This window comes from Xiphophorus maculatus, chromosome 14 (genome assembly GCF_002775205.1).
Source record: "Xiphophorus maculatus strain JP 163 A chromosome 14, X_maculatus-5.0-male, whole genome shotgun sequence".
In the NCBI taxonomy this organism is placed as follows: Eukaryota; Metazoa; Chordata; class Actinopteri; order Cyprinodontiformes; family Poeciliidae; genus Xiphophorus; species Xiphophorus maculatus.
The window spans coordinates 2823420-2837992 of record NC_036456.1 but is presented as its reverse complement, the minus strand read 5'-3'; the positions used below and the strand labels follow the sequence as shown (position 1 = coordinate 2837992).

The 14573-nt window shown below is 44.1% G+C and overlaps 2 protein-coding genes across 4 annotated transcripts in view; both read left to right on the top strand.

The window, feature by feature from the left end:
- kirrel1 (kirre like nephrin family adhesion molecule 1) overlaps nucleotides 1-7358 on the top strand; it is a 46086-nt gene extending 38728 nt beyond the window's left edge. For 2 of the 3 annotated variants that reach the window (XM_023346282.1, XM_014469133.2), the window contains exons 11-15: nucleotides 1388-1604; nucleotides 1713-1820; nucleotides 1976-2103; nucleotides 2363-2476; nucleotides 5195-7358. In XM_023346282.1, the coding sequence (XP_023202050.1) occupies nucleotides 1388-1604; nucleotides 1713-1820; nucleotides 1976-2103; nucleotides 2363-2476; nucleotides 5195-5857 (1230 nt within the window). In that variant the 3' untranslated portion in view covers nucleotides 5858-7358. The remainder of the gene's footprint in view (nucleotides 1-1387; nucleotides 1605-1712; nucleotides 1821-1975; nucleotides 2104-2362; nucleotides 2477-5194) is intronic. The other variant, XM_023346283.1, reaches the window with a different exon arrangement.
- Nucleotides 7359-8533: 1175 nt separating this feature from the next.
- On the top strand, nucleotides 8534-14480 carry ndufs2 (NADH:ubiquinone oxidoreductase core subunit S2). Its single transcript, XM_005800039.2, has 14 exons — nucleotides 8534-8672; nucleotides 9845-9948; nucleotides 10031-10221; nucleotides 10338-10458; nucleotides 10596-10708; nucleotides 10807-10881; nucleotides 10965-11042; nucleotides 11133-11218; nucleotides 11292-11411; nucleotides 12050-12179; nucleotides 12314-12409; nucleotides 13750-13833; nucleotides 14177-14234; nucleotides 14333-14480. The coding sequence occupies exons 1-14, from the start codon at nucleotides 8539-8541 to the stop codon at nucleotides 14368-14370; spliced, it is 1428 nt and encodes a 475-aa protein (XP_005800096.2). The 5' UTR covers nucleotides 8534-8538; the 3' UTR covers nucleotides 14371-14480.
- The last annotated feature ends 93 nt before the right edge of the window (nucleotides 14481-14573 follow it).

Here is a 14573-nt window from a genome sequence, read left to right as displayed (position 1 = left end):
CTGCGTCAGTGCGCAGGCCGGACGCGGCGCGGTGCAGCGCGGTCGCCTCGGCTCCATGACTGATCCGTCCTGACTCGTGGCGCCGCGCTCCCTAATGCGACCGGGGAAGTTGGGGGACAGAAAGACATTTATAAAAGATGAAGGACTGGAGAGGAGCAGTTGTCCCTGTAAACGCCACAGCCAGGAGGCTCCCCTCTCCTCCTCCTCTGCCCCTCTCCAATAAGTGGGCACATTATAGAAACATGTGGGTTTATGCATAATTAACTGAGCCTAGTACAGTACTTGAGTGCTGAATAATACAGCTGCTTTTAGTGGCTCTAAAGGTGGAGAATGAGCAATGTTCTCGCCAGCTCAGTCACCCACTGTGATGCTGCGCTTCAACTCGCAAAAACATGAACACTGCTGCCGCTCACATGAGAGCCTGTTCAAGTTTCTGTTGGAGGGAGACGGACGCATGCGGCCGCCGCTGATTACATCAGGCAGATAAGCAGCAGACACAACAGAAGAAGGATTTAAGGTTTTTCTTTTCAATTCAACTTTAAACGCCAGCTGCACTAGATTGGGTTGCTTTCCGTTACACACACATGAACGTTAGAGGGACAGTATCATATAAAATCCACTTTTTTGAACTATACATCCAGAAAATACCTGGAGTGTTGTCTTGATTCTTCCATTCATGTTAGAAAAATCCTTTGATCTCCCGTGGCAACCATTCAGCTGTGCGAAAAGCCTGGGTGGACCTAGGTACGCCTTGGAGACGCAGCTCCTCCTCAGAGCTTCAGGCCTCCACTGCGCTCCTTCAGACTAGCCAGCAGCAATTAGCAAACACCTGGTGGAACTGCACGTCTACTGAGCTCATTATTTGAGCTACGTCTCAGTGAAACGCTGGTAAAAACGTTTTTTAAGGGTGAATGCAGAAGTCATGCTGTGATGACTTTCTGAAGGCGGAGTTTCAGAAAGAGCAGGAGTTTTTAAAGAGACAGAGGTAAACATGCAATTTTGCATGTTTACCATTGAACGGTCAGTTTCTCTGAAATCCCTCCATACATTTGCTTGTTGCAGGTTGCCTTGTCCAGTTGACGCTGTATGCATTCTTCAGCAGGTACCGCCTTCGCTCATACAGCGCCCTACTCCTCAGAAATAGCCTCACACTTTAAGATCAGTACAGTGCCGATGGCATTTTTTTTTTCTGGTACATGCCAAATCCAGACTCAACCAATCTGAACACAGTGGTCCTGCAGGCAGGATAAAGGCTTAGAAATACTCTTAAAAAGTACCTCAAAAGGGTTTGAGCTGCATATACCATGAATTCGCTCCAACTGAATCCGAACTGAAGCCTCTCTTTGATTGAGTCTCATCAGGCCGTCGTTCTGTGTGCGCGCTGCAGGTGTGGGCGTGGAAGGAGAACGTGTGGGAGAAGGAGAAGGGCACTCTGCTAGAGAGGTACACAGTGGAGCAGAGCAAGCCAGCCGCTGAGGGCGGCGGCGTCCTCTCCACCCTCACCATCAACAACGTGATGGAGTCGGACTTCCTGTCTACCTACAACTGCACGGCCTGGAACGCGTTTGGCCCGGGCACCATGATCATTACGCTGGAGGAGAATGGTGAGCTAGAAACACACTTTGTGTTGTTTGAGTGAGTAGTTAGACCCTGATTGTACTCCTAACCTGTGGTGTGTGTGTATGTGTGTGTTTCCCCCCCATCACACACAGAGGAGTTTCCAGTGGGGATAGTAGCTGGCAGCACAGTGTGTTCCACCATTGTCCTCCTCATCTTCCTGCTCATCCTTGTTCTCGTCTTCTACCGGCAGAGAAAAGGCAGTGAGTCATGCTCTCTGTAAGGTCAAAGGGCGTCCGCCCCTCCTCCAGTGTGGGGATGTTGGCTCTCTTTGAGTTCCCACAGCTCGTGAAAACACCCCGACTCCACAGGGGTGTGTCCGGCCTGTTTTTCACTCTCGGTGTGTTTGCGCTCGCAGGCCGGCGCGGGGTCACGCTGGGTAAGCCCGACATCAAGGTGGAGACGATCACCAAGGAGACCCACAGCCTGGAGGAGGACTCCGGCAGCGTGTCCACGGCCTCGCGCATGGTCAAGGCCATGTACTCGGTGAGCGGCAGGCAGCGGGGCGTCTGTGTTTGGGTTGGGATCTGTTTCCGCAGCCCGTAGCTGTAGAATAACTCCCTGACTCCCTGCGGTCTAACCACGCTGTACCTTTTTAACTGAAAACAAACGCCAACCTACTCTTCACTCACTCCTTTTTAACTCCTCTTTCTCTTTTTCTCTCATACTCTGTTTCCTCCTTCCCGCTCCTGTTTTCTGTTCTGGCTCCTCTCCTTTTTGTTTGTTCTGTTGTTTGACGGTTTAGTTTCTCCCTTCTGTGTCCTTCTCTCCCTCTAATCAGCCTTTTAAAGATGACATAGAGCTCAAGTCGGACCTGCGCAGCGACACCCTGGACACCCGCCAGGAGTACGACCTAAAGGTGAGCCTTTCTGTAAAACTCCGGCGCTTTTTATTTGGACTGAAGTTCATATGGAGTTGACATGTATCATTTGTCACATTTTTCAAATTATTATTTAAATTATTAGAGCATAGGAGCAAACTACCCCTAGTTTTGTGTGGCCCTAAGTAAATGTGGCAACATGGACATATTGAAATGTGATGTCACACACACAAGATATGCTCACAGACTCCATTGGTTTTAGCTGTCAAGTTACGATTTAAATCTTAAATGTAGGCATGATATCAAAAAGAAAAAGGGAAACAGTGTTTAAATATTAATTTTCAACACTGACACCTAGAAAATGAAGTCCAAGGGAACCCAATTCATATCAGTAAAAAGATTTCATAAACATAAAATTGCGAGGGAAAAGGAAGTAGGCCAGTTATGCTAGCTTGACTTTGAATTCCGCAGCACATCTGCGTGTTAGGATTGTCAATGTGTTTCAGTTCATTTAGAAAAATAAATAAGGCGACCCACACATGAACTTTAAAACCACTGTGTTCAGATAATCATTTATTAATAATCGCAAAAATGAAAATCGAGCCTGAAAAAATAAAACTGTAACAAACTGAATGTTCTGCTCCTTGTGTGGGAAATGTTTGTGTCTTGTTGTTAAATCCTGATACACTTGAAGTAATACCTACTTTGTCAACTAGAGGAGCTGTTGTCAGTCAGTTGTGTATAATGTAATAGCAACACAGAGAGCAAGAAGAAAGAAGAATACAAGTGGATTTTAGTTCCTGTGTTATTTTAGCTTTGCTGCTCTTAATTAATAAACTCACGTCTCCAGGTTTCATTTTGGAATTGTTCTCCTCTTAATGGCATGTAAAAAAAATTGTCTTTTTATCCTCCTGCGTTGTGCGTATGGGCAACATTTCTGGATATAAACACTAACATTCAACATGTCTACAGGCTTTTTTTGAGTCCAGAATTGGACTACTGTAAAAATCAGAAAGTCACATTTTTGTCTGGAGGATAAAGGCCAGGTGCTCCAGCACCCTGACAGTGGCGGGGTACGTGTTCGTTGTCGCGCTGCAGCTGCTGCAGAACCTCTCGCTAGCGTGGCATGCAGAAGTTTGACTCAGTCCATGTTTGCCATTTCTGGTTTTCATGTGTTTACCGTTCAAACCTTGTCTGGAGGCTTGTTTCTTTTTCACATAGAGCCAGCTCAGTTCAGATTATGCAATTTCTTCAGAAATGCAATCATCAGTTGAAATCTGGTTGTTATATTTACTCAACTTATCTTTATCTGATATTCAAATTTGCTGAATAAACTGAAACATTTGTGCGTGACCAGAATGTAATACTCTTCCGCTTCGGTTTGTGATAAAGCATTTTGAACCACCAAGCTGCCAAAATGTTCCTCACAACCCCCCTTCCCATTCTAAGAATAATCTGTGAGGGCAAAGGAAGGCAGACCCCTGAAGCTGAAGTGTTGCCTCAGATCATAGGGAAGAAAACGCAGACCGGAATCCACCCCAGGACTTGGTTAGATCACCCTGACGTGCTTCTTTTCTTCTTTTTCCCATCCACCGCCTGAAGCACTATACAGTGAAACAAAGTTAGAGGGAGGGAAGATGCCTGAAATAGATTGGCACAATGCTGCCAGAATAAGACAACAGATAAGCAAATTACCAAGTTAGCCGCAGGCCTCAAAAATATTCCACAGAATCTTGGAATAAGCCTTTCAAGATTCATTGGAATGCTTATTTTCAGCCTTAAAGCAGAGGATAACTTTCACAGCAACTGGGAGGTCCACGTGTTTTCTCATACAATTATTTGTATGAGAATAGCTGTCAAGGATATTGTGATCTCCACAAAGCAACATAAAGCCAAATTCCAAAAAACAACACTGATACCCAGGCTGTCCTCCACAGAGAATGTGTGGCAAGTAAAACGATAAAAGAAGATGAACTGAACTCTTTCTCTTTTGGTATTCCTCTTCTGAGAATATCTGATAGTGTTGCTGGAAGTCATATGCACATTACGTAGCTGGAGGGACTTAATGGCACAACTTGATATGTATTTATAAGTGAAATTATTCACTAGTATTTACAAGTGAATAATTATTCACAAGTGAAATTATTCCCTTGTGAATACATATTTACAGAAGTATTTCAGAAAACTTCTGCATTTTTGTTTAAATATGTCATATCCTTTTATATTTGGAGTTTCTACTAATTTCAGGTTGCAAAAGTCTTCACACACCTCAGACGTAAGATTTTGCCCAGTTAATAAAACAAACTTCTACATATTTAGATGAGTATTGAAAAGTCTTCATTTTAACGGTGGTGGGCACACGTCTGCTAATTCACTAATAAAAGAGCAAATTTTTCGTTTTTTCTTTCTTCTTGAAAGTTTGAAAGTTTTAACACAGAGCCCCCTAAATTATTTTTCCAGTTAAATTCTAGAGGCCAGGCTATAGGGCTTTCTGGTTTTGTGTCGTTTCCTTCAGTGGTTCTTGCTGCAGCGCCACCACAGGCGAAGAGTGGAACAGGTTTCTCAAAGAGTTTGGTTGGTTTGACTCAGAGCAGAGACAAAGAGAACCACAGCAGCTGGAATTGTAACAAATGTTTCTGTTCTGCACTCCAATCAGGTGTTTCCATACCTGATAGTAAAGTCTGAAAACACTTACATTCTGCATTTATTTGAAATCATCTTAATCCTTCTCCCATCTGTTTCCACCTGCCTCTGCAGGACCCCACTAACGGATACTACAACGTGCGAGCTTCTACCCAGGACGAAGTCCACCCTGGGTCCCGTTCCACCTTGCACTACTCCGACTACCGCTCCCCTGCAGGAACGCCAGGCGGTGCGGCCTCCATCAGTAGCAGCACCGGGGGCTCTGGAGCCACCGCCAGCGGAGGAGCCCCCGTCCCCCCAGGACCTCTCACCTCCCCTGGACGCCCACAAGCCTGCTACGACCCCCGGCCGCCTTCCAGACTGTCTCACATCAGCTATGCCCAGTTCAACACGTTCACCCGCGGGGGTCAAAGCCAGCAGCCCCCCGCCAACCCCGCCCCAGCGGCCACTGACTTCCCTGGTGACTGTAGCCTCCTGGACTCCACTTCCCAGCTGGCCTACGATAACTACGGCTACCCTTCACACTACCAGACCTACCGCATGGGCTTCGCACCTTCTAGCCTGGCCCCTCTGGAGGCCGGCCCCTCCTACGAGATGTACGGTGTGGGGTCCGGGGTGCCAAGCCCGGGGGTCGGGGTCAGCCCCGGTGGCCCGGCTCCCTCCGGATCAGAGACCGGGTTGGGGAAGTACGGCAGCTCCACCCGCTTCTCGTACACCTCGCAGCACTCTGACTACTCTCACAGCCGACACACACAGCGGATGCAGACTCACGTGTGAGAGTGAGACACACCGGACCCCTTCTCCCCCCTCCCACCCTCACAGTGTTAGCGGAGCATAAAGAGGCATCTTATAAATAGAGTCGCACCGAAAAACATACACATACACCCATAAATGTACATGTCCTACTGGACACAAACACACAGACACACGCGTGTGCACGCCCACACACATACACACAGGCACAAATCCTGAAATCATGCCGAAGAGAGAGAGGGAGAGAACACAGGGTGAAAATGAAGGATGTTTTAAAGAGACAGGGACGGGAAACTCTGATTTCCCTCACTCCCAATGTACGTAGACGCTAGCTCTGTGAGAGCGGACAGCGCAAGTCACAATCAGGCCGAGAGAAGACGAGAACTTGCAGATCCAAGGAGCCCCCACCCCGTTCCGAACTGACGTTGTAAAGCTGAGGGGGAGAAACCTTGGCCAGTGGGAGCCACGTCTGGCCGCCATTTTTAATTTTCTTTTAGCTGGTTGTCTTATTCAGTGATCATAGAGCACATAAACAGTAGTGTCCCAGAGAGCCCGTGTGTACAGTGCGGTCGGGCCCTGTTGGAGGGTAGTGGGGGGAGGGAGGGTGGTCGTCCATCATGTTGCACTTCGTCCACTGTATTCATCCTCTCAACTATATCTCTGTTGCGTCTTCTGTTTATTTGCACACCAGACTAGAGCTTTGTATTCTATTTTTTAAACATTACAGAATTATTTTTTTCAGCGTAAAACATGTATGTTAATCGTGTACGATGTTACGGACCAAACGGCGGAAACCGAGGGAAGAGCTGCCCCAGCGGCTGGAACCTGAACCCCACCCCCCACCCCACTTTCCCGTTGTTAAAAAAAAAAAAGGAAAACCTTGTGCCAAACGTTCGTGTTCCTCCGGACCACGTGTATGCAGTAGACGCTCCTCCTGTCGGTGGAGACATCGCTGTTTTTTTTGTTTTTTTTTAACCACAAAGCCTGGTGCAGACGGGGGGATGATGGGGTTTGGAGTGGCCTTATGGGGGAGCGTGTCATGCATTTTCCATTTTTGAATCATTCCTCATTGTTTGCCAAATCTGGCCGAAGGAGAGAGGTTTTAATGAAGGCTTGTCCGCAGTATTGACATGTATAAAAGCGTGTGAGCACGAGAGTGTGTGTGTGTGTGGTTGGGGGCTGGGGTTGCACACTTCCATTTGTACAGTGTGTTTGTATAGAAGCGTGAATGAGCGTGCGTGTGTGTGTCTCAGTATACGTCCATATCATTTCTCACCAAGCCGTTCCAGTACTTTTATACCTCTGGTAGGACTGTAACCTGTATTATCGTGTCTTTGAATTTAGGAGAATCCAATGTTTATCTTATCGTACTGTTGGTAGCAGAAGACAGCTGTTCAAAAAGATGTACGACAAACATTATCAAACTCTCATTTTTTAATTTCATTATCCTCAATATTTTTTAAAAATGGTATGTAATTATTTTTCCACAGTATTACATGAATAAAAGCACTGTTTTTTAAGAAAGGCTTGTGTGTTTGTTTGTTTTTTTTGTCTCCTTTCCTCTCCAAAAAGGAGAAGAAAAAAAACTGAGTCAAAAAGACTCAGTTATAAATCTGCAGCTTATGAATAAAACATTTGAGTAGTGGCTTGCTTTTTTTATATTAAAATGTTCAACATGTTTGCAACAAACATTTATACATATATATTTAATTTCTGAAAGTGGCATGTAACCATTAATATTTTTAATAGATTACTGGATTTATTATGAAGTCAAGCTGAATATGTCATTCTATACAAATCCAGGTACAAGATTGTGATGTGTGTCAATACTTTTCATTGTAGTTGGCAAAAATCACATGCGGGATACCCCAAGGTTTAAACCTGGGGCTCCTCTTTTTTTAATATTTAAATGCTCCCACTAGCTGAGATTATAACAAAAAATAATAAGATAAGTTAGCATGACACACAACCCTACCCTACAATGACTGAATCAGCTCAAACATTGAGCAGATGCATAGAAGAAATTGGTCCATGGATGTGCCATAACTTTCTCCGCTAAGTAGAAACAAAACTGAAGTAAGAATTTTTGGACCTAAAGGAGAACCATCAAGAGCCAGCACACACCTTCAGTTATTACAGCTAGAAACTAATGGTCAGAACAATGTGGTATTATAAACCACATTGTAGTGGTTTATAATACCACTGCAATGCTTTTTTGTTTTCTTTTCCTGATATTTTATGTTTTTATCTGCTATCAGCCAGTTCTCACTTTGTACATCAGTTACACAAAACTGATGTGCAAACACTTTTTTTATGCAGAACAAATACATGTGTTTATACAATCACAGTGGCTTTTGTCAGAGACTTTACAGAATTTCGAATTAATATGCGTTACAACAACATTTAACTTCCCTAAAGGATCAAAAAAATATTTTTGGACTGAATTGAATAATATATATATATTTAAATTATCTTTATAATTTACAATTCTCTGACAGTTTTATTATTTTCAATAAAATCTTCAAATTTGTAGGTCATTATTGAGCAGATAAAATAAAATAAAAAATCACAATTTTGGCTCTTACCGTAAAAAAGTTTGGACACCACTGTCTTAAATTATGTAGCAATGTATTATTTACGCCGACAGGGGGCGGTAACGCTCTAAACCCCTTGCTGAAAGCCTCGGAAACAACTAAAGAAGAGAGATGGCTAGTTGTTTAACAGCCAAGATGGCGGCGACGATGTTGAGGTCGCTCTCCAGGCTGGGAGGACGTCCTTCAAATAATGTATTACTGAACAAGAGCTTACTGAGCCCTGGCTGTTTGCTACTGCAGAACAGGTATGGTGAGAAGGAAACACCGGGATACATGAGCTTTGTTCCGCTGCTTCTATGCACAGACTGGAAGGCTAATGCTAACATGATGCTAACAAGGTTTCTCTGTAAAACAAAAACACCTGTCAAATCCACACTCACTCTGAACGATAAGTACAAGTTTAAGCGAGGTGCTATAACAGCAAAACATACATACACGGATGCATTAAAGCTTAGCTATCGGAATGTTCTACTGTTTATCTCAGACAAACTGCATTTCCCTTCAAAGTTGTTCTTTCTAGCTTCTTCTGTAATTATGTAACTATCCCCTCAGTATTAATATTAGTCTGTTTTAGCCATAAGAATGGCCCCGGCTTGCTTTCGTTTGAGTATATAGTCAAGGCGAGATAAACTCATTACTCAGGACTTACAGTATGTCACCATATTATATGACGTAAAGTGAAAACAGCTGTGGTTTAATTAAATATTGTGGCTAAATGTTATATTTGGGAGTTTCACACATGTACAAAATAGATACAGATATATCTTGACATTACCTTGACCTTTCGTATTTCCACCCTGCGCTGCTGGATAGAAATGCTGGGGCAGACTAAATCCTGGAGCGCAGTGCTTTAAACAGTATGCTGATATCAAGCCGATAAAATCCGATACTTTTTTTTTTTTTTTTAATTATCTGATAACCGACTGATTTCCGATATCAATATTGGATCAGGACGACTCTAATTACAGCATCACCGCCTCAAAACAAACATAAAACGTGAAAAGATGAACTTTTCTTCTGCTTTTTATTTCCAGTCTTAGAGCTTGAACCCCGGTTCTCACAGCGTCACAAACTACCACAACCTGAAAAAATGTTGGCTGAGCAAGATCTCTGTGATTCACTGCACTAAATTAATTAAAAATAATAATATTAATAACATGTAATAAAGGGTGAAATATCCTTTGAAATGTTTTGGGTGATTATAACAATGTCTCTAGAATATATGTATTTTTTTAAACAGCTGAAATATAGCACATTTTTTATTATATTTGTTACTACAAAATGTTCACACAACCTTATAAAAAAAAAAAGAAAACAACCTTTATTCATCTTGCTGTACGGGTGCCCCTAGGTTCCATCCTGGGGCTCCTCTTGTTTTTACTTGGTGTTGAGAAATCCTGTTCCATTTGGGTTCCAGGCAGAAGCAGTGGCAGCCAGATGTGGAGTGGATGGATCAGTATGCGGGGGTGGTGATGTATCCCACCGAATTCAACAAGAACTGGAAAGTTCCCCCATGGAACGGTACGAAGCAGCCCGCCTTTTTGTCGCCTGCTCTTCTCCTCCTCTACATCAGTCCTGAACCGCTTCCCTCGTCTCCTTCCAGACAAAGAGCCCCCCGCAGAGAAGGACGTGTCCAACCTGACCATCAACTTCGGGCCCCAGCACCCGGCCGCTCACGGCGTGCTGCGCCTGGTGATGGAGCTGAGCGGAGAGTCGGTGAAGAAGTGCGACCCACACATCGGCCTGCTTCATCGCGGCACCGAAAAGCTCATTGAGTATAAAACCTACCTTCAGGTACGGACCAACAGGGGTTTGTTTCTGACATAAGGATGTAAGAACAAATGCAAACAAGGGGTTATTTCTCTCCCATAAGTCAATATTTCCTAGCGATTTCTTCCCATGTCCTTCAGGCTCTGCCGTACTTTGACCGTCTGGATTATGTGTCCATGATGTGCAACGAGCAGTGCTACTCTCTGGCTGTGGAAAAGCTGCTGAACATCCAGGCTCCGCCTCGGGCCCAGTGGATCAGAGGTGCTCTTTTTATGTGTTCACACACAAATTGCACTACTATACGGTCAATGGAAACTCAGCTAACGTTTAATGTGTTGATAACTTTGTTCCGGAGGTAAATAATCAAACTGATTCGTTCCAATCTGCCGTGTTTGCAGTTCTGTACGGAGAGCTGACTCGGATCCTGAACCACATCATGGCCGTCACCACGCACGCGCTGGACATCGGCGCCATGACGCCCTTCTTCTGGATGTTTGAGGAGAGAGAGAAGGTCAGCAACATGCCTGGCTGTGTAGCGCGGTGTTAATGCAACAAGACGGCCTCGTCTGGGTTGGTAATGAACCTGAAAACATGCTTGTCGTCTCCCAGATGTTTGAGTTTTACGAGCGAGTGTCCGGAGCCAGGATGCACGCAGCGTACGTCAGACCAGGTGGCGTCCATCAGGTGCAGACAGGACCCTCGTTTCTTTCTCTAGAGTCAGTGATGCATCATGACGAAGCTGGGTTCATGAGGTTCGTGTGTTGCAGGATTTGCCCCTCGGCCTCATGGATGACATCTATGAGTGGTGCAAGAATTTCTCCCTGAGGATTGATGAAGTGGAAGAGGTAACCCAAATCTGAACAAGTAAATGTTGATTATCAGCTGTAGAGCAGAGGGAGCTGACAGCAGGGCCGTGTTGGCTTCTGTCTGCCCAGATGTTGACCAATAATCGGATCTGGAAGAACCGTACTGTGAACATCGGGGTGGTCAGCCATGAGGACGCCCTCAACTACGGCTTCAGGTAAGCCTCTGATTAAAGTCAGGACTCTGCAGCTGTATGGGTGGCTGACGCCTTCATGTCGTGTCTTCATCAGCGGAGTGATGCTGCGCGGGTCGGGAATCAAGTGGGACCTGAGGAAGTCCCAGCCGTACGACAAATACGACGAAGTGGAGTTTGACGTTCCAATCGGATCCAGCGGAGATTGCTACGACAGGTAAAGAACAATTTTATGCTGGTTTATGTTTGCTTGTTTTCAGTTTAATTCAAAAACATTTGATTTATCCCAAAGGGAAATGAAATGTTGTCGAAACTCGTGTCTTCATAGTGGATGGTGACACAAGGAATCTAAAGAAGACGACTTTCCAGGCAGCACCATCACTGCTAATCCATCTTGTTTGCTTTTGCTGCTCCTTCCTCCTGTTAGAAAGACAAGCATAGAGATGTTGGAGTAGGGCATCTGATCCTTTAGCCATTCTGATCGATGATTTGAACTTCCTCCTTTTCTTTGGGGTTTTGAGCTTGTAGTTCAGACATTATTTGAGCTTTTTAGATGCTTATCAGACACTCCCAGTTGTAAAAGCAACACCTTGTTGCCATGGTAATGCATTATAATCACATATCGAAAAAGAATAAGATCTTCAAGCTGCACAGCATCCAAAACCAGAGGAATTAATCATCCAAAAACCAGAAAAATGCTGAACTAAAGTCTAGAAAAAGGAAAAGAACTAGAACTCTTAAATTCCCTTCAGTTATTGGGAGGATAAATTGATGTGGAGGGAAATATTACTCGTAATAAGCTCCTGATTTTTTTAATTTTATTTTTTCTATACGTTTTCGTGGGTTTGTGTGCAGGTATCTGTGCCGGGTGGAGGAGATGAGGCAGTCCCTCAGAATCATGCTGCAGGCCCTCAACAAGATGCCGGAGGGGGAGATAAAGGTGGATGACGCCAAGGTGGCTCCACCTAAGAGGTCTGAGATGAAGGTAGGCAGAGCAGATGGATCTGTTTGGATTCCTGATCAGAGTTTTGATCAGTTTTGCCGTTAAACTCACCTTAAGAAGCAGAACGAAGCTTCAGGGATGTAACTCTGTTTGTGTTTTCCCTCTGTTCCTCTCAGACGTCCATGGAGTCTCTGATCCATCATTTCAAGCTCTACACTGAGGGCTACCAGGTGCCCCCAGGGGCCACATACACGGCTGTAGAGGCTCCGAAGGTGAGGCCCCTCGTGCTGGGTCACGTTTAGGTTGTGTTTTATTTCACTTTTTCTTGATTTTCTAAGTTCTAAACCAACATTCTCCATGCTAATTATGATGCTAATAGACTGTGGTGACTAAAGCCTCACATGGTCACCATGGGAACACTTTAACCAGGTTTCAGCTTCCTTTGTCCTTTGGAGTATTTCAGAGAATATTCCAAAATATTCCTGGAAGTTGCATTCCACAGAAAAATCCCTGAATACTGAACCATGAATAGAGTGAATAGTGGTTTTCTGTGTATCCATTTACTCTTCACTTTGTTTAGTATCAAAAACCCAGTAAAGCACTAATATTAGTCAGCATTTATGTTTTTAGAGAGTCTACAGTCTTCATTAATCACAGTGTCTTGAATTATTTTTAAATACCCTCGCACATGACTTATAACTATTAATAATTGGTCTCTAGTTGGTAATGGAACTGCTAAAATACACAGTCTCAGTGTGTTTGACTTTAAAGTGTGTGTTACTGTTGCTGACCTCTCCATCACCGCTTTGACTTCCAGCTCTTCTCAAGTTAACGCCACGAAATGCGTATTATATTGGGATTATATGTGATAAAGCAATAGATGGCATGGGATTATTATGAAGCGAAAGTAAATGAATGGTTTTAAAAACTGTTAAAAATCTGAAAAGTGTGGCGTGCCTGTATATTCGACCCTGAAACGGCATCTTTTTAACCCTAGTTATGTGAATACTAGCCATGCATACAAAATTAGCGCTAGACTAGATGAAGAGATTATGTGAAGAGGAGTTTTCAAATGGATTCAGGTTTGGACTTTGACTGAGCCATTCTAACACACAAATGTGGTCTGATCTCAATGTGCTCTGATAAATTGGAACATTTTTTTTTTATTATTTGGGAAATCTGAGATCGGTCAATTTCCCAAAATCGTTTTGATTGCTGAGAAAAAAATGTGAAACTGATCTTATCCCAAATCAGGCCTTTCAAAGATCAGAAAACTGCAATCAGTGCTCCGCTGGTTTGGTCTGAACCGTTGTATTGTAGCTCTGGTTGAATTTCCATTATATCCACATTATACGTAATAATTGACTCCTCCTTTTCAGTTTTTTCTTTAACTATACTCAACATTCTACCTGTCAGCAGTTCAGCACAGACAACACTCTAACCACAGTTTATTTCCAACCGGTACGGTGTGTTAACTGTTTGTGTGTGTGTGTGTGTGTGTGTGTGTGTGTGTGTGTGTGTGTGTGTGTGTGTGTGTGTGTGTGTGTGTGTGTGTGTGTGTGTGTGTGTGTGTGTGTGTGTGTGTGTGTGTGTGTGTGTGTGTGTGTTGCAGGGGGAGTTTGGTGTGTATCTAGTATCAGACGGCTCCAGCAGGCCGTACCGCTGTAAGATCAAAGCTCCGGGATTCGCTCACTTGGTGCGTACAACATTATGCAGAATCAAATAAAAACGCCTCCTGATCAATAATTTAGAATATTTAACCGCTTGTCCTCCAGGCTGCTTTCAACTCCTGACTTTTCCTCAAATGTTTTTGAATCACTTTTAGCTGACGGCTACATGAAGCAGCTTAGCATGTTTAACTTGTGGCTTTTAGGGCAAAACTGTCTTTTCACTAATGGTTTGCATAAACAAACTATTAGTGCAGTTAGTGGAGAGACTTCAGGCTGTTTAGTCATGAATAATAATAAAAGAAAAAAAAAGCTGCTCTGGAGGCGTAGAGGGCGCTGTTGGTGCAGATATTAACGTGTGCTTCTGTCTAGGCCGGTCTGGATAAAATGGCCCAAGGTCACATGTTGGCAGACGTGGTGGCCATTATCGGTGAGAACCGGGTTGTTTTCATCGTTAGAAAAGCAGAAGCGGTCATAAAGTTTCACCTTTCAGCCCCGTTTCTCTCTCTCTCTGTTTTCTCCCCTCAGGAACTCAGGACATCGTGTTCGGGGAGGTTGACCGTTAACGCTGCTGATGAACATTTGTACGTCTTGCTTTCTGTTGGATCCGGTCGCCCTCCAAATCACACATGTATAATACTTAAATCAACTTAATAAACCTTTTATCTCCTCGTTCTTCCTGTCTGAACGCCGTTTCGTTTCCTCACACTTCAGAGTTTAGGTCGTGTCAAACCCAACAGCCTCAGCTGGGGCTTCTTTTCCTCTGGGT